Genomic DNA, 27,484 nt, shown 5'->3' on the forward strand with positions numbered 1-27,484 from the left:
AAGACAAAGGCAGAGATGGATAGATGAAATTCATGAGTTTGTGGGTAGTAAATGGATGGCCAGTGCTCAAAACAGAAGGAACTGGAAAGTTGCTGGAGAGGCCTTCATCCTGCAGTGGATTGAAAATGGATGATGATGATGATGAAGCGTATATTGTACTCAAATGCTTTTTCCTGTATCTGCTTCATGATGAAAATCTGGTCAGTTGTTGAGCGATTGGGTCTAAAACCACACTGATATTCTCCAATGATTTTCTCTGAATGTGCTGCCAGTCTGTTATAAATAATTTTCGACAAAACCTTGTAAGTAATGCTCAGTAATGTAACACCTCTATAGTTAGAGCAAAGCAGTTTATTGCCCTTCTTGTGAATCAGCTGTATGATTCCAAGTGTCCATTCATCTGGGATTTTTTCCTCAGACCATATTAACAGTATCAAGATTATGTATTCTTCTCCATAGTGTCACTCCACCATTCTTGAGCAAATCTGCAGTTATTCCATCAGCTCCCAGTGCTTTAAAGTTCTTTAAGTACTAAATAACTTTTCGAATTTCTTCGAAGCTAGGGTCTTCAATGCAGAACAGCTGTTTTGTTTCAGTCTTACGTCCTGTCAAAATGCTCTCAAAATACTCTTTCCACCGTTTCAGAGCCTCCTTTCTCTCAGTCAGCAAGTTTCCTTCTCTATCTCTACATGCAGTAACTTTTGATCGGTATTCCTGTATACTTTCTTTAATCGTCTTACGAAACTTTCGACTTTCCTTCTTGTTGTAATGTTCTACCATTTCATGGACCTTCCTCCTCAAACTTCTCTCTTTTTCTTTCTACATATCCTATCTGGGGCAATCCATTTTTCCCTGTAGTGTTCACTATTCGCTGCAAAAATTTTGCCCTGGCTTTTCTCTTCAATTCTACTGCTACTCGCCACTTGTCATCAAGGTCTCACCCAATGTGCTGCACCCAGAAGTGCTTCCTTTATGCAAGTCCATTTGTCTTCAATCTTGTCACTGTTTCCCTGTTCCTACAGTCTTTGGGCCAACTCAGCCTGGTACTTCGTTTCAACAAGTCTATATTTCAATTTCTCTACATTCCACCACTTACTTTTCTCGACCTTTCCTCTTGCTACTAGGGCTATTTTATACTTCAGTCTGGCTCCTACTAGAAATGATCAGAATCTGAGTTGGCACCCCAAAAAGAACAGCATTTTCAATTGCAGTAGCCCATCTCTTAGAGATCAATACATGATCAATCTGATTAGCCTGATTCATACCAGGGATTTTCCATGTACCTTTATGAATATTCTTTCTTGGGAACCAGGTACTCATGACCTTAAGTTGTTGGCAGCAGCAAATTGTGCTACTCTAAGACCATTACTGTTTGTTTCTTCATGGAGGCTGTGTCTCCCAAATAAACCCATGAAAACTTCTTCCCTGCCTAGTTTAGCATTGAAGTCACCAAGAGTTATAATAGCATCACGTCTTTGAATTTTTTCACACACAGCCTGGAGTTCATCAAAATCCATCTGCAACTGATGTTGCAGATGGATTTTACACATTGTACACATTAATTTTACACATTGTACACATTATGGAATTTTCCTTTAATTCTAAGGCTGCAAATTCTCCTAGACACTGGTGTGAAGGCAAGTACTGATCTGTGCATTCTCTTAGAAATCAGAAATCCTATACCCTGTTCTTTCTCCCTGTCTATCATCAATTCCAGAGTAATACATTGTAAATTTCAACTTATTTATGCCTTTACCTTTCCACCTAACTTATTGGAGAGCAACAATATCCACCTTAAACTTATGAACTTCCTCTGTTATGTTGTTCATAGCACCAGCCTGCAACGGGGTACGCACATTCCAAGTTCCAAATCTCAATACCAAACTTGTGTCCTTATTTCGAGGCGTGGTCTGTTTCCGTAAGGGCTGTCCGGTTTCATTCGTCAAGTTATAGGTAATGGTTAAATTTTTTACAGGGTAGGTCAGCTCTGTGCCTAACCCCCAACCTGGAGGACCAGGTTATCTCTTTTTCTTGGCATGATTCGACCTACATAATTTTTTCCTTACAATTCAAGCATTTGGTTTTAGCTCCCTTTTATACTAACGCTTACATAAGCCAGAGTCCTTACTATAAGGCCTTGAATGGGTTGAGCATGCTGAATTCTGATGGGATCCTTCCACTTGTTCAGATTACGAACCTAAGGGGGCATAAATTCAAATTAAGAAAAGACAGATGTAGAATAGATGTGCGGAAATTTGCCTTTAGCCAGCGGGTGGTTAATTGCTGGAAAAACTTCCATCTGTCATTGTGGAAGTTGATAGGTTGAATAAATTTAAGGAGGAACTGGACAGGCATTTGGAGGGAATGGTGTGATTTTTTTTTTTTGGTTGATGCTGCATAAGCTCATACATTTGCTTTCTTGCATCACATGCCACTACTACTACTACTACTACTACTACTACTACTATAAGATTGGGCTTCACAGCCCCAGCAAGCTCAGTGTTATTTAATAATGTTTTCTTTGTTTCTTATCTTTCTGCTGTCTATTTCTACCATTCTTTCCATTTGCAAAACTATTAGTGTATACGAGGGTGATACAAACTTTCCTATTATCCTACTTCTATTGCAATTTTTCATCTTTATTTATCTAAAATACTCCTTTTTTCCTTCCCATCCTCAATTTAATACCTCACCCTATACCACGTGCTTGTTCCAAATTTATTTATTGAACTACTTAATTCCAATCTACACAAAATGACATCCTTTAAATCCTACACTAAATTCTACATATTTATATTAACCATATTTATTCTAACTTGATCCTTATTTTTACTTTAATAAATTATATTGCTTTGGGATTACCTTGTCCAAACCGGCCTCCGTAGCCGAGTGGGCAGGAGCGGGAGTGCAGTAGCACACGCTCTTTGAGTAGACTGGGGTTCAAGCCCCTGACTGCTGAATACGGTCGATCTGCCAACCCGCACTGGACCAGCGTGGCAGATTATGGTCCATTTCCCTCAGCATGAATTGTTGAGGAGGCTTCCATCCTGCAGTGGGTTGATAATGGCAGCACTTTACTTTTTTTTTTTTTTTTTTTTACTTTCATTTTCGTTGCTTTTTTGGCCATTCACTTTTCTTCTATTACTATGGACAAGTATAGAAATGCAGTTCCTGATATATGGTCAGGTGTAGTCCCCTGATGAAATACCTGCTCATGTATCAATATTTGTTGCAGCTGACATCAAATCAGGCACTTTTGTCTTACCTATATTCGACCATTACCTAAATATGTTCCTCCCCATATCTGATGACAGCTGTACCACTTTCTATTTTTATTTTTGTTTTATTGGTATTTTGCTGTACTAATTTTTCTTTACAGTTCTCCAACCTTCTATTGGCTTAGTAATTTAGCCCATAATTTTTTTAATACACCATAACTTTTAGGATATTAATATTCTTTCACCTTTCATTAATCTTTCATTTACTGAAACCATTTCATCAACTGAATATCTTTTTATCCCATGTAACTTTTTAAACATTACCTTTAAGGGGTTATATATAATATGTAAAAAATATGTTATATGATAGTTATTACAATAATATAGCTATAAACAAAATTACAATTCATAATACAAATTATATATATAATTTTATTCTTTATATATAATGGTATTAAATAATCATCAATTATAGATTACCACAAAATTAAAAAGATATGGTACACCTTTTTATAATGAAATAAATATATAAATTTAAAAAATATATAAATTTAAGTAATTTAAACCCAAATTACGTGGCACCCCTGGAACATTGTTGTGGTACCCTAATGTGCCGTGCCACCCCAGTTGAAAACACTGCTGTACAGGTTATGACACAGGTGAGTATATAAGTAGCACCAAATTGCACACAAAAATCACCTTTTATTGAGAGTAAGTAATGGTTTAACATTACTTACTTTCAAAGTAGAGAGTTGACTGTATAATTAGTGTATAAAGTAGAGAGCTTACTGTATATTAAAGGTGAGTATATAAGTAGCACCAAATTGCACAAAATCACTTTTTATTAAAAGTAAGTAATGGTTTAACATTACTTAGTTTCAAAGTAGAGAGCTTACTGTATATCATACAAAGAATCATTTGGGGACAAGAATGACAGAGATTGGGCTCATGCACTTTAGAAAAAAACTACATTTGTTTTTTCTAAAGTCACATATCATTTTTAATAAAATAATCATCAAGCGTTTAATGAATAATGGAATCATGCAGGAGATTAATTGATTTTTCATTAAAACTTGAGGTACTTTTGGAATTAGTTTCAGAATTATTTGGTTCAGTCATCTCACAAATAATCTTAATCAGCAATTTTGTGTTGAGCAACGAATCTAAACAAGCAGCCAAGCAGTGTGCAGAAGAAAAACTTCCAATTGAAAGGGGAATTTTTATTATTAGTATAATATATCCTCGATTATTAGGATGCGATGGCCCAATGCAGCAATTCAGTAAGAGCATAAGCCCAAGCTACAAGCTCTGTCACTGGAAGGACAAAAGTATCCCAAGACAGGAAAGACAGAAAAATGTAGAACAATGTTATTTTCTTGAATTATTTCATTAATTGTGGTGAAAAGAGTGTCCTGCATCTTTACATGATTACATCACCATATGTGCATGAATATTTTTAATTCAAGTCACAATTTATATATTACTGTTTTGAAAGACTAACAGATAATCACTAAATAATGTGAAAATCTGTTGATACATACTTGGTTGATATGTACGCTGGCTTATCTGTAGCATAAAGTGGTGCATCTTCAGGAAGGTTGATAAAAATCAAGAAGAATGTTAACATGTGAACGATAAATCCAAGTAAGATAATAGGGTCTCTTCCATGACGATTTGTCTTCTTACCAAGAATTCCAAAAGTAGCACCACCTTTAATTAAAGTGTGTGGGGGGAAACCATATATTAGGAAAGACTTTTTATTCGCTTTTATTTAATAAGTACTGTTCAACTGGAATTTCTATTCAAAAATGCCATATAATAAGTTGTGATATTTCTCAACAAAGTACAAATGGAATTATAAATTCATAAACATTTTTGTCACAATGTTTGATATAAAAACACCTCTCTGTATTCTGGGCTAACATAAATTTAGATCATACTATTATTTGATAATTTAGTAAAATTACCTACTAAATTTAAACATTGCAGTTAATTAAATCAGTACAGATTCAATTAAAGAAATAAAAAAAAATTAAAAAAATGTAAAATTAAAAATGAAAATGCATTCCTTTGTTTTTTTTCAGTCCTAGATGGTTGTGTTTTCCAGGACTCAATACAAAATAAAAAGTGGTTAATTCTATGAAACTTTAGTCTCCAGAGCAAGGCTCTGGCAACCCTCATCTCTTCTAATATGCTCTATCTAATATGCTCATGGCGATATCCGGTATTCCATACATTTTCAAGGGTACAGCATTAAAATAGTTTTTGCAGACTAGCCACAGAGTAGCTCACAGGACTGAACCTATTGGTAACTCTCTACGAAGCATATGGATAAGCTAGTGTATAATCTCAATGACTCAAGGAAGTCTGAGTAGTGCTGCCATGGTCACATTATTTCAAGGAGTTGGGGTTTATTCCTGACACATGTACACCCTATGCAAAAATTAATTTATATATGCACCCACTCTACTTTTACTTTATCTACTGAGTGCATCATGAATAGTCAAACTGATAGAACAAATTTATCTGTGCAAAAATCTAAACCTCCCAAAAATTCATTTTACAAATAAATGTGGTCCAAGTTCCAATCTCCATTTAGTCTATTTCTGCCTATAGTCTGTCAAGTCCCACTTATTTTTTTCTGGCAGAATTCTAATTATCAGCTTCTTCAATTAATCTCAGTTTTCCTAATTATTTGATTTATGATTCATTTTTCTTCAAAGGTAATAATTGTGCATATTTCTGTTCTCATATTCCTTGTTCAGAGATTTACTAATTTGAATTATCTTTTTGAAAAAAACAAGCGAGCTTAAAATATTTCTACCTTTTCTATCACTCTTCTTCTGCTTAAAATATCTCCACCCCATTCTATCAAATTCAAATGTAGCTTCTATCACACTACCAACACCATTAATCACTTCCAACTCACTGATTTCCTTTCTTTGAAACTGACTTTCCCTAATCTAACTGTCTAACAGTGGGGTAATTTTCTTTGATGACTTTCTTTGATATTCACATCTCCATCTGGGCTTACATTCTCTAATTACACAGAGTGAGGCCCTGACTCTGTATATTCATCTTTTTTCTAACAAAAAACCCTTCAAAATGCAATATTAGCATTCTCTAGGCCTTAGATCCCAACTTAGTAATGGTCTCTTCTCCAATGGAGCTTTTCTCATGGCAATTCTTAGTCAAATGTTTTTGGCATTACAAGACAGTGAAATGGGATATCTATGAGGTTTGTATTCCTCTTTTCCTTGGTTGGATTTACTGTTTTAAACCTTCCTATCCCAATATTTTCTTAGGTCATGTCAATAAAATTATTCATACAGAGATGAAATCCTTTAATCCACATTCCACCTTCAAACTTTTTCCTTTATTTAAACCTTGGTATTTCAACAATGCACTACCGCTGTTCAAGATAAGAATATCACATAACACAATTGGCTGCATCCAAATCTCCAGCATTGTTTTTTGCCTACACAAAATTTTGCAAAAATGGTAAAACAGAAATAAATCAATCCAAACTTGATTTTGAACAAGTGAACAGTAGAAAACTTTCTACTTATTGTTATTGTTGTTTGTTATTTGGTTTTTAGGAGCATTAGCAACTAAGGCCATATTGCTCCGGGAATATGCGGTGGTCATTCCCTGACCTTTCCGCATCCTCCGTATTTGGTGGTGACTGGCTCGAACCCTGGTCTAATCAAGAAGTGTGTGCTATGCACTGCTGCTCCTTCCCACCTGGCTACGGAGGCACCCTTTCTTCTTATCCAAATGGTAGCTGACCATTCTGGGCTCTTCCCAAAGCTATTGGCCAGTTCTCTATTCTGTCCATCTATACTCCAATCTCTGCTAAAATCTGATGGTTGTGTTGCATCCTCAAGTAAAGCAAAATTATCAAAACTACAATCTTCTAATTTTTGTACTGATGATCTTGGTAAACCTCCTCCCATATCTAGTCTATTTCCCTCAACACCTCTTGTGGTCTTCTGGGAGAAGGATGTCAGGAGAATCTTGATACTAAGAAAGCACTAGATCATGATTGCATTTCTACATTTTTCTCATATCTATGGCCTCCAGAAACGAAACAGGGTTACTGCATAAGGTGATCCAAACGTTGCCTTACAGTGGAATAATCATAGAAGTCCTTGAGGCTTGTCATAGATATAGTCTCAGGTAAAACAAGCTAAGGCTTCAAACCTGGGAGTATAACACAGTAATGGAATTAATATTCAGATGACACTTAAGTGGACTGAATTTCAGTGACAACCAAATCCTCTGTTTGTACCTGTACATTGTTGTTGTTGGCACAAGGACTGCTAAGGCCATATAGCTCTTGATTCTATTCTACTGCAGTTGAAATATTAAAATCTGTTTAATAAATGTGTCTGCTTCAAGAATGCAAAAAACACAGCTCGATTTGCACTGTCTCCAATTCAATGAAATAATGTTAAAGGTTCTTGCAGATGTGAAAGCAACATGAAAATTCTGTTTCAAGCATTAACGTATTCGTTACAATTTAGTACGACATGTTTAACAGTAAGTGCTGTCTGACAATATGTACAAATAGGCGGATCTTAGCATTAGCATTAGTAGAGGCATATGATGCAAGAAAGCAAGCTTATGCAGCTTCAGCCAAAAAAAAAAAAAAAAAAAACTTCCACTTCATCCCTCCATTCGTTCAAAATACCTGTCCAGCTGAGCCTAAATTTATTTAGGCTATCAACTTCCACAACAAGGGACGGAAGTCTGTTCCACCAACCAACTACCCGCTGGCTAAAAGCAAATTTCCGCACATCTATCCGACATCTGTCTTTCCTCAATTTGAATTTGTGGTCTCTCAAGTGATTATTCAAGTGATTATTCAAGTGAAAGAGGCAGAATCCCATCAGCATTGAGCACGCTCAAACCATTCAGGTCTTTATACATCTCTATCAGATCACCTCACCAGTGCCTAGTCGCCAGAGACTGTAATTTGCAAAACTTAAGCCTTTATTCATAAGAGCAACCCTTGTTCCATTCACTAATCTTGTTGCCCTTCTCTGTACTCGTTCCAGCTGCTCTACATCCTTCTTGAAATAAGGCCTCCAGACCTGTATACAGTACTCAAGGTGTGGCCTGACCTTTGCCTTATACAAGGGAATAATCACCTCCTTATCCCTGCTAGAAAAATTCCTGTATATCATTGATAAGACACCATGAGCTACACTTGCAGCCCATCTGCACTGCTCAGAGAACTTCATATCTGCCTGCACAATTACCCCCAGGTCCTTTTCATTCTCTACCACTGTCAGTGTAGTACCACAGAGTTGATACGTTGCTCTGGGGCTGCAGTTTCCCATATGCAGTACTTTACATTTGTCAATGTTAAACTTCATTTGCCACCTCTCAGCCCAACTGCTCAACCTTTCCAGATCCTGTTGCAGCAGCATGGTATCAGTAGTGTAATTAACAACCATGCCAACCTTTGTATCGTCTGCAAACTTGGACATTAAGCTTCATATACCATCATCAATATTATTTATAAATACAGAAAACAATAATGGACCCAACACTGAACCCTGAGGGACTCCACTAATAACATTAGTCCACGATGAGCAGTGTCCATTGATTACCACTCTCTGTCTTCTCCCACTCAACCACCCCTTTATCCATAGCAGCAATTTGCCTACAATGCCATACTGCTCCAATTTGTGCAGCAGTCTTCCATGTGCAACAGTATCAAAAGCCTTTCTAAGATCAAAGTTATTAACTGCATCCAGTTATTTTGTGACTGCATCATAGTATCCAATCAAATTGGTCAGGCAAGACTTCCCCTTAACAAAACCATGCTGTGTCCAAGATATAAATGAAGTCTTGTCTAGATGATTCTGCAGTGCTTCCATTAATTTTCATGGAACAGAAGTTAAACTCACAGGTCTATAATCACTTGTGTCAGTCTTTGATCCTCCTTTGTGAATTGGGGTCACATTTGCACATCTCCAGTCTATGGGTACCTCACCTGAGTCCAAGTAAGCTCTCATAATTATGGCTAAGGGTTTGCTTACTTCCTTTGCTGCCTCCTTTAAAATAACTGGATAGATCCCATCCACCCCAGGTGCCTTTCTTGTGTTTATCTTCAAAAATTTCTCCTCCACTTTACTCTCAGTTATTAAAAGATTATCTAGCTTACTGCCAGAGTTGAATACACCTCTGGCATTTCCCTCGCTGAATAACTCCTCATGTGTGAATGTCGATGCAAAATATTCATTTAGTTTGTTAGCTACCTGAGCAGGATCATCAACAGTTGAACCATCGATATCAAATGGACCAATCTGATTCATCCCCTTCCTTCTAGAGTTTACATAAGTAAAGAACTCTTTGCTGTTTTTCTTTGCATCCCTCGCCAAACATTTCTCGTAATCTGCCTTCGCCTGCCTAACCTCCTTTGTAACTTGGTTACAGATCAACTTATTTCTATAATAGACTTAAGTGTCACGTGTTAATTTATATGTATCCCATGCATTTTTCTTCTCTGCCATATGTCTCAATAGTTCATCTGACATCCATTTAGGCCTAAACCTTGAACAATATTTCTTAGTTGGTATGTAAAGCCTAATAGCTTCCAAGATAAGTTCTTTGAATGCTTCCCATTTTGAATTTGTTGTTGGTAACATCATCAGTTGATCCCACTGTATAGAATTTAAATACTATCTCAGACCATCGTAGTCACCTTTACAAAAGCAATAACCCTTCCTTTTACCCCTGATGGTAGTTACCTCTTTGAGTAAATCCCACTTCAGCACACTGTGATTACTGCCACCTAGTGGTTCCTCTATCTGCAGATTGTTACTGCATGATGAATCACTACTGATAATCAAATCAAGAGTATTACTTCCTCTAGTTGCCTCCCAAACATGCTGATGTAGAAAACAATCAACCAATAAATCCACAAAAGCCTTGCTAGTGTGTGAGTGACCAACACACAAATTCCAGTCAATATCTGAGGAATTAAAATCCTCCATTATAAGCCTCTGATTTACTGGCCCACTCTATTTCCCTGTACAGTTTCTTATTATACTCATCAGAGTCATTAGGCCTGAAGCACACTCTTACTCTCCATTTTGATCTCCCAATGCTTATGTCACACCAAACTGACTCGACACTGCACTGTTCAGCGATGTCGACTGGCTTCACTTCCTTGGATTTTATGTGTTTCTTAACTAATAGCATAACCCCTCCTCCCTTCCTACCCTGTCTATCCTTTCTGTAGACATTGTACTCCCCAAATTCCAGTTCTGCATTTGTGTGACACCACATCTCTGATATCCCAACAATATCCGCCTTTGATGCTCTGAGCAATACCTGAAATTCATCAAATTTATTTACCAAACTCCTAGCATTGGTGTACATGCAAGTATACATGCACCTGTTCTTTTTCTTAGCTACCCTAACACAACCCATGTGTTTACTTGCACAGCAATCACTCCCAGCAGTCTCTGAAATATCCTGCATCTTGTTTTCCAGGCTTCTGCTCATTTCAATAGAAGCAGTGCAAGAATCACTTTCACCTCTGCCAGTGGCTACTGTTAATCTATTAGTCCTTGTATCCCCCCAAGCTAGCAGGTTTCCGACCCACCTAACACTGCCTCGATAGCATCAGCAAATATTCTTGCACCTTTTCTATTTAAGTGTATCCCATCCCTGTGGAAGCAGTCCCTTCTGTTAACAAGTACAGATCAGGCTGAAAAAAATTCTACCCCTTGAGCCTTCCACAATCTTTCCAGGGCCAAATTGATCGACAAGGCTCTCATCATATATTCACTCCTATCATGTCTGGACAGAATTGCAGACACTTTCAAATTCGACCCTAATTCACAGCTTTTTTCCAACAGTGACTTGTACTTGTTAAGTAATTCTGACGGTCTCCTACTCTTAATATCATTTGTGCCAACATGTACAACTATATCACCTTTTGTGCCCTTAAAAGATGATATCCGCTCTATAACGTCATCAACCTTTGCCCCTGGCAGACATACACTGGTCCTGTTCCACCTATCCTTTTTACAAAGCATGTTCCCCGTTTCCCTAAAAATAGGGTCACCAACAACTACTAGTTCCTGTGGGACCAGTGCATTCTGCCTTGAGTGTTGCCACTGTGTTGCGTGATGACCATGTGCAAGCTCTGGCGTTGATGTGGGCAGCTGAGAGCTTGATGGGCCCCTCACTTTAGATCCTTCGAGTGCATCCACCCTGTCCTTCAAGTTCTCATATAGGCCCATAACAACGCTGAGTTGTTGCCTAATTTCGCTACATTCCTTGCATCGCGCATACACAAAGATATCCCCCATGGCAATATCATGTCCCGTACCCGATTGCTCCACAAAAATCATGCAAGCAGTGCATTTTAAAAGGCTGTGATTCAGAGGGCAACTTCCCACCCTCAGTTCTCCTCTGAACCACAGCACTTTACATGTTACAATTTAATTGACAACGAAGTTTAACAAAATTAATAGATTTTGCTGATTAATTGACAATATTATATTATATACTATACTATCGCTATCTAGTTCGGGATATAACGTTGTATCGTATAACAATGGTGCAAGTTACAATCGGTAAATCTACGGACACTTAAGTATTAATTAGCTTATAAATCTCGCTGTCTTAAATCCAGAATAAACTAACAATCCTAACTAGGGCTATAAGCTACTGATAGAAAATAATTTGATGTATCAATTGGTCAATAAAGTGGCTAAATATGGCTAAAGAACTCGTTAAGCAAAGCTGCAACTTGTAACACGTGGATATGGTATCCTTACCGATACTTTTATGCAATTAAAAGGCCGAGTAAAGAATAAATACACCAGATTAATCAGAAAATCACAAAATAATGCAATACTACTAAATTTAAATCAAAAGTTTTAGAAAAACAATAATTTCAAATCAATAAATAAGAAAATCCACTTAGCGGCTTTGAACACGTTTGGCTTCCACTAACTTTGTCAGCATCTTCTCCCATGAGCAGATAAATTTGGATTAGATGTGTGTGCCCAATATGCATCCTAGCCAGGATCACCTCCTCTTGCCTATTTGATCTCATGCAATTATACAAGGTAGGGAATAGCCATGAGATAAAGGCTCCATTGGAGAAGAGTCAGTCAACAAGTTGTGATCTGAGGTGCCTATAGGACCTCTTACTTTGAATGCGTACTACATCTATTTCTGAAAATGAAACAGTAACTAACGCAGACAACGTACGTGTATCTTTTTCCAGTTCTTCAAGCTCAACACCTGCTAAAATACAGTCTACAAAGAGGCCCCTGAACCTAATTATTGTAAAGGCTACCGAAGGTTTGCAAATCACTACTAGCCAGCAAGTAGTGAGCACATATTTTTTGCAATAAGTATAGGTGGAGTAGAACCAGGGTATGTCTGCCAGGAGCAACTATCAATGATGTCACCAACAGATTGTCAGATTTTAAGGGTGGTAAAGAGAATATTATTATTCCTGCGAGGGTTAATGACATTAAACGTTCACGATCTGATGATTTGTTGGAAAAATACAGGACCATGCTGAGGAAATGCCACGAGATAGGCCACAATGTCTATGTGTCTCTAAGTGGTGGAACCCATGTTGAGTCTCCAGAGCTAAGTTCGGGTCAACCCTTCCCCATCTCTTCCATCATGCAGTACGATTGATGACTTTTGAGGTTATGATGAACATCGTAGCGAGATCCAATCCTCCTTACATTTCTAGGGTACATCTATAAAACAGTATTCGCAGGCCAGCCGCTAGTTAGTACAATGGACCGAACCTATTGGAGGCCAGCCGCTAGTTAGTACAATTGACCGAACTCATTAGGAGGCTTCCGGATCAGCTACCTCTACTCTGCCAGATAGTGACTGGAGGGAGTCTGAGTAGTGTGTATGCAGGGGGGGCGGGTATAGTCGAGTCCACGTTATGTCAAGGATCTGGGTATATTCTTACCATGTGTATATCATATCCAAAACTTTCATTACATCATATAGCGTGACCCACCCACAATTTCTTACTATTGAATATACCATGAATTGTCAAACTATTACAGTAAGCTTATCTGCGAAAAGATCTAAACCTCCCAAACACTTCCTAATTCATTTCAGAAATATATATGGTCTCAATTCTAATCTCAACAAGGTCCATTTCAACTTGAAATATGCCAAACCCCATGTACTTTTTCTGACAGAATCTCAGTGCTGATCTCAGTTGCCCAAATGTTGTTGAACTACTGCTGATCTCAGTTGCCCAAATTATTCGCTGCATGAATCCTTTCGCCTTAAAGGTGGTACTTGTGCATATGTCAGTTACGATATTCCCTGTCAGAGACTTGGTAATTTGGAATCTCCTCTTTTCGATTTTCGCTGGCTTAAAATCTATCTACGTCATTGTATCAAATTCATCTGTTGTCTCTACCGTTCTCCCAGCCCCATTAATCACTTGGAGCTCTTTGACGTCCTCTTTTTTGCAACTTGACTTTCTCCAGTCCAACTTTCCTAACAGTGAGGTAATATTTCTTGGTGATTTTAATGTTCACAACTCCAGCTGGCTCCCATTTTCTAGTCACACCGAACCAGCTGGTCGAGATGCTGAGGTTTATGCAATTACTAATGACCTTGCACAGATTTTTCATTTACCTACAAGAATACCGGACAATCCTAACCATACAGCCAACACGCTTGATCTTTTTCTCACAAACAACCCTTCTAAGTACGCAGTGGAAGTGAGAGGTCCTTTAGGCACCTCAGGTCACAACTTGGTGACTGTCTCTTCTCCAATGGAGAAGAGACTTCCATCTCATGGTTGTTCCCAACCTCATATTATTTGGCATTACAAGAATGCAAAATGGAATGACCTGCAAGATTTCTTTTCTTCTTTTCCTTGGTCGGATTACTGTTTCAAATCTTCTGATGTCAATGTTTGCTCAGATTGTGTCAGTGAAATTATTCTAGCAGGAATGGAATCCTTTATTCCACACTCCACTTTAAAATCTCGTCCTTTAGATAAAGGACGTTGCATACCGTAATTGGCTTGTTTCTAATTCTTCAGTTTCATTTTCTGTCTACACCACAGATCGCAACAATTGTAAACCAGTTATTAATCAGTCCAAACTAGAGTTTGAACATTCTAAGAGTAGAAAACTTGCTTCTTGCCCTAATCGTAACCGAGCATTCTTGTCTATTGGCCGCAAATTTTCCCCATCTCTGCTCCCACCTCTGTCGAAACTAGATGGATCTGTTGTCACTTCAGCCAAGAATAAAGCTGACCCGCTAGCATCCCATTTTTCTTCCAACTCATGTATTAATGATCTTGGTAAAACACCTCCCAACCTTCTCAACATGCTCCATTCAATGCCTCCTGTGGTCTTCCATCAAAAGAATGTCAGAAGGATTTTGTCGAATATTGATGCTAAGAAAGCTCTAGGTCCTGATGGTATTTCTCCACTTGTTCTCAAAACCTGTGCTTCTGAACTTATTCCTGTTCTTTGCTGCCTTTTTCACTTTCTTGTTCCAAAGGTGCTTTTCCTTCTGCTTGGAAATTTGCTCATATCTAGCCAGTTCTTAAAAAGGGTGACAAATCCTTCCCATCCAATTATCGTCCCATTGCAATTACTTCTACTCTTTCTAAAGTAATGGAGAAATCAATTAACTGCCAACTCTTAAACTACCTAGAAACCTTCCATCTCATCAATGATCGCCAGTATGGATTCCGTTAGTGTCGATCCACTGGTGATATTCTGGCTTATGTTACCCATTTATGGACTAATTCAATGGAAAAGTTTGGTGAAACACAAGCAGTTGCTCTTGACATCTCAAAGGCTTTTGATCGTGTTTGGCATAAAGGTCTTCTAAACAAGCTTCCATCTTATGGTTTGCCAACTGTTTTATGCAATCTCTCTGATTGCTTACTGAGGGTGATGGTAGATGGCCCTCTGTCTTCTAACTTCTCCGCTAATGCCGGTGTCCCCCCCCCCAAAGTTCAGTTCTTTCCCTCACTCTTTTCCTCTTGATTATTAATGACCTTTGATTGATCGGAAATCCTATCCATAGTTTTGCTGATGATAGCAGATTCCATTTTCCACTTTCCAGGTTGAGAAACCTCACCCTGCTGAATCAGGTTCAACTTCTCGAATATCTGCTTCCAATTCCTTAAATGCCGATCTCCAGGTAATTCTCCAGTGGGGCAAAGACAACTTAGTTGATTTCAATCCTTCTAAAACTCAGTCTTGTCTTTTATCTCACAAAAAGGTTTCTTCTGCTCCTATGCTTACCTTTGGTGACACTCCAATTTCTAGGCAAAATGATATATCTCTTTTGGGGATTACCCTGACTTCTAATCTCTCTTGGCACAAGCACATTACAAATATTGCTATCTCTGCATCTAATAAACTTGGTTTTCTCTTTTTAACTTCCCAGATATTGACTGGAACTTGTGGGTTGGCCACTCACACACTAGTCAGACTTTTGTGGATTTATTGGATGACTGTTTTCTGCAGCAGCATGTTCGAGAGGCAACCAGAGAAAGTAATACTCTTGATCTGGTTATCAGCAGTGATCATTCGTATATTAAGAATTTTCAGATAAAGGAACCACTAGGTGGCAGTGATCACAGTGTACTGATGTGGGATTTACTTAAAGATTTAATTACCATCAGGGGTAAAGGAAAGGGTTTTTGCTTCCGTAAAGGTGAGTACAGTGCTCTAAGTGGGAAGCGTTCAAGGAATTAATCGTGGAAGCTACTAAAAGTTTAATACCTATTAAGAAATATTGTTCAAGGTTTAGGCCTAATTGGTTATCTAATGAACTAATGAGACTCGTAATAGAGAAGAAAAATGCATGGGATGCATATAAATAGTCATGCATATAAATAGATGCATATAAATATAATCAGGTGACAAAGGAGGTTAGGCAGGCGAAGGCAGATTACAAGAAATCCTTGGCAAAAGATGCTAAGAAAAACAGCAAGGATTTCTTTACTTATATAAACTCTAAAAGGAAGGGGATGAATCTGATTGGTCCACTTGACATCGATGGTTCAACTGTTGATGATCCTGCTCAGATAGCAAACAAACTGAATGAGTATTTTGCATCTACATTCACACATGAGGAATTATTAAGGTTTGAAAATGGCAGAAGGTTATCAAATTGTAGCAGGATACTTAATGATTTTGGAATAACTGAAAGCAAAGCGGAAGAGAAATTGTTGAAGTTAAACATAAGAAAAGCACCTGGGGTGGATGGGATCTATCCAGTTATATTAAAGGAGACAGCAAAGCAACTAAGCAAACCCTTAGCCATAATTATGAGAGCGTCCTTGGACTCAGGGGAGGTTCCCACGGACTGTAGATGTGCAAATGTATCCCCAATTCACAAAGGGGGATCGAAGGGTGACAAAAGTAATTATTCCAGTTAGTTTAACTTGTGTTCAACTTGTTAGACCAGTTAGTTTAACTTGTGTTCCGAGTAAAATAATGGAGTCACTGGTTAAAGATGCATTGCAGGATCATCTAGACAAGACTGCAGCAATAATTCATACACAGCATGGGTTTGTTAAGGAAAAGTCTTGTCTGTCAAATTTGATAGGATATTATGATGTGGTTACAAAGGAACTGAATGCAAAAAATAATTTTGATATCATATATTTGGATTTCAGGAAAACTTTTGACACTGTTGCGCATGGAAGACTATTGTACAAATTGCAGCAGAATGGTATAAAGGGTAAGTTGCTACAATGGATAAAAGGATGGTTAAGTGGGAGAAGACAGAGGGTGGTAATCAATGGGTGCTGCTCTTCTTGGACTAATGTTATTAGTGGAGTCCCACAGGGTTCGGTGTTAGGTCCACTGTTGTTTTGTATGTTAATCAATGATATTGATGAAGGTATATCAGGCTTAATGTCGAAGTTTACAGATGATACAAAGGTTGGCAGGGTTGTTAATGACAGTAATGGCAGTGTGCTACTGCAACAGGATCTAGATAATTTGGGCAGATGGGCTAAGAAGTGGCAACTGAAGTTTAACCTTGACAAATGCAAAGTACTGCGTATGGGTAGAAGTAACCCCAGAGAAACGTACCAACTGTGTGGTACTACACTTAAGGTGGTAGAAAATGAAAAAGACCTGGGAGTAATTGTGCAGTCAGACATGAAGTTTTCTGAGCAATGCAGACAGGCTGCCAGGGCAGGTCATGGGGTTTTGTCAATGATATATAGGAATTTTGCTAGCAGGGAAAAGGAGGTGATTATCTCTCTGTATAAGGCAATGGTCAGGCCACGCCTTGAGTACTGCATACAGGTCTGGAGGCCTCATTTTAGGAAGGATGTAGATTTACTTGAGCCTGTACAGAGAAGGGCAACGAGATTGGTGAGGGGAATGAAGGGATCCTCTTACCAAGAGAGGTTTAAGTTCTGCAAATTGCAGTGGCAGGAGACTAGGCACCTGCATGGTGATCTGATCTAGGTGTACAAGGCCTTGAATGGGTTGAGCATGCTGAATTCTGATGGGATCCTTCCACTTGTTCAGATTACGAACCTAAGGGGGCATAAATTCAAATTAAGAAAGGACAGATGTAGATGTGCGGAAATTTGCCTTTAGCAAGCGGGTGGTTAATTGCTGGAACAAACTTCCATCTGTCGTTGTGGAAGTTGATAGGTTAAATAAATTTAAGGAGGAACTGGACAGGCATTTAGAGGGAATGGGGTGATTTTTTTTTTTTTTTTGGCTGATGCTTTATAAGCTCATACACTTGCATCACATGCCACTACTACTACTACTATATACTGAGGAGCAACATCCCAATTTGTCTGAAACGTAAAATAATGAACAAATGCATACTCCCCGCCATGACATGGAAGCGAAACTTTGGCACTCACCAAAAGAATGGAAGAGAAGCTGAAAATTACAAAGTGAAGAATGGAACAAATTATATTAGGAATGAAACTGTTGAACAAGAAGAGAGATACATGGATTAGACAGCAAATTCAAGTAAAGGACATTTTTATCAAAACTAAAATGGTCTTGGGCAGGACACATAGCTCGAAGACATGACGACAGATGGACTAAGAAAATAACAGAATTGCACCCAAGAGAGCTAGAAGAAAACCTGGAAGATGACGGAGATAGAGAGGTAAAATTCACAAGATTGTGTATAGTAAATGTATGGCCATTGCACAAAACAGAAGGAACCGGAAAGTTGCTGGAGAAGCCTTCATCCTGCAGTGGATTGAAAATGGCTGATGATGATGATGATATGACACTACATTTAACAATATCCATACAGTTTTAAATCTCTGGCCTTTACAGTGTACTGTAACACACGACAATGTATACCATGCAGAGAGGGGGGAAATCCCTGGTATCGTCAGACCCTATACTGGCATATAATAAATATATGCCAGCTATTTAAACTCATGTAAGATAACTAAGTATACTTACAAGTAATCACCATTATATGTTGTTCGTTGTCATGGCATTTTTACAGCTCTGAATCCAGTGAATAATCCTTAAAAAGTAGGTGCAACATGTGACAATGTATGCATAGTTTTGTATAGATTATATTTCATTTCCAAGAACAGTGATCCATAAATTTTTTATATATCTGTATGAATTTTTGTTTAATGCTATATTGCCGTATTTTTTTTAATTTTATGAAATAAAAGTTAAAAAATCTATGCACATACACAATAAGCCATTCAATTTTTTTTGGAATTCCCTTACTTTACAGCTGGGTTTACTATGCAAAGAAGGGGGGGAGGGAGAGAGAGAGAGAGAGAGAGAGAGAGAGAGAGAGAGAGAGAGAGGGGGGGGGGGTGCTGCAATCTATATAAACATTTTTTGAAGACTATTGAAAATATTTCCCAGGTGAAACCTCAATTTCAAGAGAAAGGCAGCTGGTTCTTGTTGCTCGACAATGCCTCTGCCCATTTTTCACTTGTTATGAAGACATTTCCGATGAAACATGGCATTATGCAGTTCAACCATCCACCCTAATCTAGAAAACTTCCTCCTCTTTCCTGAGGTGAAAACTGCCCTCAAAGAAAAGAGGTTTCAAGATGTTGAAGATATAAAGAAAATGTAATTGCAGAACTGAACATCATCTCTTTAGCTGTCTTTGCTAACTCTTTGCCGAAACTATTAGAATGGTGTAATAAGTGCATCATTTGGGTGGTAATCACTTTGAATAAAAATAAAACAATTTATATGCTCCTTCACTTTGTGCTCTCTTTATTGCACCAACTGGGAAAAGATATTTGCCATACCTTGCACAATAGTAGTGCTCCTGTGCTTGTGTGCAGTGTTGGTTTGCTGGGAATGAATTTGAATTTTATTTATAGTTTTAAAGATTAACTATAGGCCAAATTTATTGCATGTACTTTTCATTTACTCCCAAACACCTTCATTATATGGAATCAAAACTGGTTTTTTAAATTTGTATACTGTCTTAATTTTGTTTGGATCACTGCGTCGCTCAGATTTTGGTTTAGCTCGATTATGTTTTTCTCTTTATCCCTCTATCATGTTTTTGCCTTCTTTTGAATGGAATCTAGAAGACTGAGACAGAGAGAGAGTTTGGTGGCTCCACCCCAGATGTGGGAACAATGTTCTATGGTAGGATGGATTTGCAATTTTTACAGAGTGAGCAGCTGTTTGGAAGAAAAGTAACACTAAAAGCAATAGAGGAAAGCACAGTTTTTTTAGATACAGAGGAAGCAATATTTATGATGTACTAATGCGGAGAGCGATTAGAAGTCAGGGTAATCCCTAATAGAGATATGTGATCTTGTCTGGAAATCTGAGTGTTATCGAAGATAAGAATATGAGCAGAAGAATCCTTTTTGTGATATATAAGACAGTAATGAGTTTTAGAAAAATTTAAACCAAGTTACCTTTGCCCACTGAAGAATTTCTTGGAGATTAGCATTTCATGAATTGGTAGTGGATATTTGAGTAGTGTTTATGCAGTGCAAGGTTTCTCAAACTGGAAGGTGGAATGCAATGTGGCATAGCAGCAAAACTATGGATAAAGTGGAAGAAGGTCATTAATATACAAGAGGAAAAGAGTGGAAGAAAAAACTGAACCTGCATTAGAGGAGAAGTTAGAAAATAGAGCCATCTACCATCACGTGCAGTGAGTGATCAGAGAAAAACCAGGTGGTAAGTTTAAGTTGGGACACTTATTTAGAAGAACTTTATGCCAAACACAATCAAAAGACTTTGAAAGAAATTAAGAATTTTGAGCTCCTGGGAACAATAAGTTTTTTATAAAATTTTGCCATCTTTTTGACTTAATTAGTATATTAAATTGTCTTCAATAAATATCTTAATAGTCTTAGTCATGTTCATTAGCTTATTTTTAATTTTAGATAGACATTTTGCAAGTTACAACTTAATATATGTAGAACCTTTGTATCAGTGATTTGGCATGAATATCATATCACACAACTTATACTGTAGTCTGTAGAGGAATTTTGGTGTTCTAATTGGAGTAAAGGTATCTTGATAGTTCGAATCACTTCAGTTGGCATTAGTTAATTTTATTATCTGTTATAATTATCTTATAACTTGCAACAAAGCAAGGCATTCAAAGCAATGAGAGTGCTGTTGCTTGGGAAGAACTGAAAAATTTCCATTAATTCCAGTCATTAAAAATCTTAACATTAAATTACCTAATATTTCACCAACTCCGATTAAGATTCCCGACATAGCTGCATATTTGGCGGCATCAACTCCTAGTCTCCTAGTAAATCCAAGACTTGCTCCATATACGCCACTGAAGAAAGACAGTTCAAGTCCTAATTTATCAGAAAATAGATATCAAATATGATGGTAATACATTTTCAAGAATCATCAAAATAGATTTTCTTTAAATAACAAACTTATTCTTACAGTTTAAAAATAAATTTGAACCAATTCCCAAATACAGTATTATTCTGCATATGAATTACCAAAATTTGGGTCTGAATATTTCTAACTGATCCCATCTTGAAAGTCAGCCATTTAGTATTTTTAAAAATATTTGATATAGAACTGGCCTGTATATAACTCACCACATTTTCTGCATGGCTAGTCTATACCTGGTATTGGCATACCAGATGATATTTTTTTTAAATTTGGCATAATGAAATCAGTGGGGTATACATGCTATAATTTTTTTCATTGCAATTTTTAATAATCCCAGGATGATACACTGAATCAATTGTTAATCCAAAGGGTAGAGGCCAGTGGGGCCTTTACATAAAGAGGGTAACAAATTGAAATTAAATTTCTACAATCAAAAACAGAATTCATAAAAAAAACATACAAAAGTTTTAACAATCACACTTTTTTTAAATGAATTTATCTGTATTTTGCATTGTGTGATTGTCTACACTGAACAAGATTATTCATTATCTTTATCCCTGAATTTTGTAAGTGATGATCAAATTTCAGCAGTCTATCCAGGCTTAAAGTTAACCTATGTAAATTCCAGATAATGGTAGTGGAACTTTAAATTACAAAATGAAAATGTTAAGTTGGTGTAATTCTCCTTTCAAATGTTTCACTCTAGAGTTAACCTTAATTCTGTGATTCAGCGAGCATGAGAGGAAAATGTAATTGCTTAAGAAGACATGATTTGTACAGTGAGAAAATGGGCATGTGTCCAAGTATTTTGAAAGATCCATGCTTCGGCATCAGATATACACATTGATTAGAGAGATGCTGTTCAAAGATTAGTAGCATACAGGATTCCAAAATACACTTATCACTTAAAACAGTTTCAAAATACTGCAATAATTAAAGACAAACACCAGCCAAGGAATTAAAAATTTTTACTATAAAAATAAAATATACAGAAATAAAATATAATGAAATATTGTGATACACTACCGGAAGACTAAAATATTACAATAAATCACAATAAAATAAACTACGATAAAACGTTAAAAATATATACCGAGCAATAAAGTTATCTAAAATAAACTGGATTAAAAGCGATAAAACCTGAAGCTTTCGGAGACTGCTGTTGAAGAAGGAGACAGCAGTCTCCGAAAGCTTCAGGTCTTGCTAGTACAACTTCTTCCTGTCTATTTTGTCTGAAGCTGGAAATCCATAATGCTGGTTCGTCTTTGATTTGGAGCAATTTGTTATTACTTTGTGACTTCCATATTTCTGACCACTAAAACATACACACTTTTTTTATATGCATCAAATAATCTCTACATGGTACTTGATAATTTGCTGGTGTTGTACTGTTTGGTTTTTTGGCTACCTGATCTGCTCTCTCATTGCCTAAGATACCAGAATGCCCTGGAATCCAGCAAAATTTCACTGCATGATTCCTACTTCATAGAATGGTTTAAACAGCAAACGATTTGTTTTTTGATTGGTTGTGATATTGAAAATTGATTGCCCAAAGAAGACACTGCACTCAATGAATCAGTGTATATTATACTGCTAGCATTGTGGAGAGTGTTAATATTCTGTAAGGCTAGTTTGATTGCATATAACTCAGCAGTATAGCTGCTACATTCAACTGGTAGTGATATGGAGGCTGTAGGAAAGACAGCTGCAGCACCAATGGCAGAACCTGTTTTTGAGCCATCTGTATATATTTGGCAGCTTTGTATATTGTTGAGGGCATGTTCATTATGTAGCTGTTTGATATTTTCATCTGCCAGGGATTTCTTTCCCTAATGCTGAAAGTGGGTATCACAGTGAGGGAGATTTACAGACCAGGGTGGATCAGGAACATTGCTCCTGAATATTTGAAGCAAATCTTTTAATCTAATGCCAGTTGGTCTATTTTCAGTCAGTTTACTGTTATAGAACGTTGTCCATTCAGGGTTCGAAGGCAACAGTCGAACAGGATGGTCTGGAAGGCTTTGAATTTTAGCTGCATAATTTAGAAGCAACATTTTCCTTTGAAGGTGAAGTGGAGGTTCGTGTGCCTCTACATACATACTCTGAACAGGGGATGTTCTAAATGTGCCCAGAGCAGTATGAAGGGCACTGTGTTGGATGGTATTAAGTCTGATTAATGCACTTTTCCTAGCTGAATTATATACAATAGCACCGTAGTCTAAACGAGATCTGATAATAGCACGATACAAATGTCAGAGTGGTCAGAGTGTATCTATCAGCTCCTCATGTCATAGCAGAAATGGACCAAGTATATTAAGTTTCTTTAGACAAACAGTTTAGTGGTATGTGATATGTGAAACAAAGTCCAGTTTGGTGTCCAATATTAAGCCTAGGAAACGAAGATTACTGGTGAGAGGGATCAAATGGTTTTTAAATCTGAGTTCCGGTTCTGGGTGTAGCTTACATTTTTTGCAAAAGTGAACTGCAATTGTTTTTTGTTCTGATAAATGATATCCATTCTGCATTGCCCATGTCTCCAACTTATTTATGGAGAGTTGCAGCTATCTTTCAATGGTATGAATATTTTCTGAACAGCAAGATATAGTAAGATCATCAGCATACATATATAGTTCTACAGTATTTGGGATGTTGTGTGTTATGGTGTTCAGTATAAGTGAAAAAAGGGTAGAGCTCAGTACTGATCCTTGGGGGACACCTTCTTCTTGAGTGTAGGAACGAGAAAGTACAGATTGGTAGCGTACCTGAAAGGTTCTGTGTTTCGACAACACTACCTGGAGGTAGTGTTGTCGAAAGCCTTTTCTATATCGAGACTTACCATTACAAGATGTTCATTTTTGACGTAAGCATTGCGGATGTTAGTCTCGGCTTTCACCATTAGATACAAAGTGGATCTGTTTTGTTGGAAACCAAACTGATTGTTGTTCATCGGTGCTTTAGTTTCAAGAACCCAGGTAAGCCGTCTGTGTATCATTCTTTCTAAGATTTTACTTAGGCAGCTGGTTAGAGAAATAGGTTGGTAATTTTCTGGAAGTGAGCGATCTTTTCCTGGTTTAGGAAAGGCTAAAATGATGGAATGATGCCAGGAAGATGGACATGTACCTTCAAGAAAAATCCGATTATAGAACATTAATAGTAAATTCAAAGCCGTACTGTTTATATGTTTCAGCATTACATAATATATACCATCAGGCTGCACTGTTGGGTGATCTATTTAATGCTGTTTGCAGTTCAAATAGATTAAACGGTTGATTATAGGCAATATATTGGGTAGTAGTAGTAGTAGCAGTGGCATTTGATGCAAGAAAGCAAGTGTATGAGCTTATGCAGCATCAGCCAAAAAAAAAAAAAAAAAAATCACACCATTCCCTCCAAATGCCTGTCCAGTTCCTCCTTAAATTTATTCAACCTATCAACTTCCACAACGACAGATGGAAGTTTGTTCCAGCAATTAACCACCTACTGGCTAAAGGCAAATTTCCGCACATCTAATCTACATCTGTCTTTTCTTAATTTGAATTTATGCCCCCTTAGGTTCGTAATCTGAACAAGTGGAAGGATCCCATCAGAATTCAGCGTGCTCAACCCATTCAAGGCCTTATATACCTCAATCAGATCACCGCGCAGGTGCCTAGTCTCCAGCCACTGCAATTTGCAGAACTTAAGCCTCTCTTGGTAAGAGGATCCCTTCATTCCCCTCACCAATATTGTTGCCCTTCTCTGTACACGCTCAAGTAAATCTACATCCTTCCTAAAATGAGGCCTCCAGACCTGTATGCAGTACTCAAGGCGTGGCCTGACCATTGCCTTATACAGAGGGATAATCACCTCCTTTTCCCTGCTAGCAAAATTCCTATATATCATTGACAAAACCCCATGACCTGCCCTGGCAGCCTGTCTGCATTGCTCAGAAAACTTCATATCTGACTGCACAATTACTCCCAGGTCTTTTTCATTTTCTACCACCTAAAGTAGTATGGAATTTTATTTTGTACCTTTCAGCCAAAGCTTTGATTTTAAGAAAAAAGTTGCCATATGCTGATGCGACAGATGTTTGGTAGAAATTCTATGGAAGGGCATTAGCTATTTCTTCTTCAGAAGAAATTTCCTGTCCATTTTTTATCAAGATGGGATAAGGAAGAGGTGGATATTTCCCATTTAATTGCCAAATCTCTTTTCCAGATGAGACGACTGCTAGTATAATTTGTAATAGTGGAGCCAAACTGTATCCATGATTCCTATTTGGCTTTTCTTCTAATTTGTCTAGCTTTTGACTTGAGCCTTTTATATTGAATTAGATTGCTGGTAGTTGGAAACTTCCAGAACAGGTTCCGAGCTTTATTTTTTTCCTTTTTTGGCATCGGTACAAGCTTCATTCCACCAGTGTCTAAGGTTTTTGTGTTTATATGTGGAGGCTTGGGGTATTGCTTTGGAGGCTATGGTTAGTATTTGCCTGGTAATATGCTCTGTGACATCATCGATGGGTTGTAGTCTGATCAATTGGCTATCAAAAGAAAGATGGGTTGAAAACATTTCCCAATCTACTTTGGAGAATTTCCATTTTGAGCAATTATCAGGGTATGATGTCTGAAGCGTTTAGATTCTGCAAAGGATTGGAAAGTGATCACTATTGTGTGGGTTGTATAATCCATTTAATACTATCCATTCTATACTGGGATATAATACGGGGAACAGAGAGTTAAATCAATTGCTGACATATAGAGGGAAGGTGAGTATAAGTATTTTCACCAGTGTTCATTAATGTTAGATTCTGTTGGTCTAGTATCGTCTCAATCAAGTGTTCTCTATTGTCCATGTGGTCTGATCCCCACTATGGATGATGTGCACTGAAGTCACCAAGAATACAAAAAGGTGGTGGTATTTGTCTTATGAGCTCTTCTACTTCTTTAAACATGCACATCTTGTTAGGTGGAAAGTACAAAGACACTAGAGTTAGAATTTGCCCAACTGATACACGTACAGCAACAGCTTCTAAGTGGGTCTGAAGCAGAATGTTTCTAGAAGGTATTTTACAGTCAACTAGAATCGCGACGACTCCACATGCGGATAATAAACAGTTTCTATCTTTTCTGTAAAATGTAAAATTTCTGATTGATGGAGTTACTTGTGGAGTTAGATTAGACTCTTGTATGCAAATGGCTATAGCATTAGCATTAGCAAGGGAACATGATGCAAGAAACCAAGCTTATATAGCATCAGTCAAAAAAAAAAAAAACCCTTATTTCACTATCCATTTGCTCCAAATGTTTGTCAAGTTATGCCTTAAATCTATTTAAACTATCAACTTCTACAGTGACAGATGGAAGTTTGTTCCACCATTCAACCACCAGCTGGCTAAAGGCAAACCTCCGCACATCTATCCGTCTTTCCTCAATTTGAATTTATGCCCTATCAGCCTTAAGCCTTTCTTCGAAAGAGCAACCCTTTGTTTCATTCACTAATCTTGTTGTCCTCCTCTGTATTCGTTCCAACAGCTCTACATCCTTCTTAAAATGAGGCCTGCAGAACTGTACACAGTATACAGTACTTATTATACAAGGGGATAATCATGTCTAATTAATTCATCTGACATCCATTTAGGCCTAAATGGAACAATATTTCTTTGTTGGTATGAAAAGACTAGTAGCTTCCAAGATTAATTCTTTGAATGCTTCCCATTTTGAATTTGCTGTTGGTAACATCATCAGTTGGTTCCACCATATAAAAAGTAAATACTGTCTCGGACCACTGTAGTCACCTTTAAGAAAGCAAAAAACCTTACCCCCTGCTAGAAAAATTCCTGTATATCATTGACAAGACACCATGAGCTACTCTTGCAGACCATCTGCACTGCTCAGAAAACTTCATATCTGCACTGCTCAGAAAACTTCACATCTGCCTGCACAATTACCCCCAGGGCCTTTTCATTCTCTACCACTGTCAGTGTGGTACCACAGAGTTGATACGTTAATCTGGGATTACTACTTCCCATATGTAGTACTTTACATTTGTCGAGGTTCATTTGCCACCGCTCAGCCCATCTGCTCAACTTTTCTAGATCATATTGCAGCAGCGAACTGTCATTGGTGACATTAACAATATTGCAAACCATCATATCGTCTGCAAACTTGGACATTTCTTCATGCATTAAGAATCTGCAGATAAATGTACTAGGTGGAAGTGATCACAGTGTGCTGAAGTAGGATTTACTCAAAGAGGTAACTACCATTAGGGGTAAAGGGAAGGGTTTTTGCTTTCGTAAAGGCGACTACGATGGACAGAGACAGTATTTAAATTCTATACAGTGGGACCAACTGATGATATTACCAACAGCAAATTCAAAATTGAAAGCATTCAAAGAACTTATCTTGGAAGCTACTAGGCTTT

At 37.6% G+C, this 27,484-nt stretch overlaps 1 protein-coding gene across 1 annotated transcript in view; it reads right to left on the reverse strand.

Moving 5' to 3' along the window:
- LOC150083166 (FERRY endosomal RAB5 effector complex subunit 3-like) overlaps positions 1 to 27,484 on the reverse strand; it is a 1,535,539-nt gene that overhangs the window by 200,428 nt on the left and 1,307,627 nt on the right. Inside the window, exons 20-21 of the mRNA XM_090378412.1 lie at positions 20,905 to 21,030; positions 4,760 to 4,928 (exon numbers count right to left, since the gene is read on the reverse strand). Of these exons, the coding sequence (XP_090234538.1) occupies positions 4,760 to 4,928; positions 20,905 to 21,030 (295 nt within the window). The remainder of the gene's footprint in view (positions 1 to 4,759; positions 4,929 to 20,904; positions 21,031 to 27,484) is intronic.

This window comes from Mastigoproctus giganteus, chromosome 7 (assembly GCF_048544385.1).
Source record: "Mastigoproctus giganteus isolate SK-2022 chromosome 7, ASM4854438v1, whole genome shotgun sequence".
Lineage (NCBI taxonomy): Eukaryota > Metazoa > Arthropoda > Arachnida > Uropygi > Thelyphonidae > Mastigoproctus > Mastigoproctus giganteus.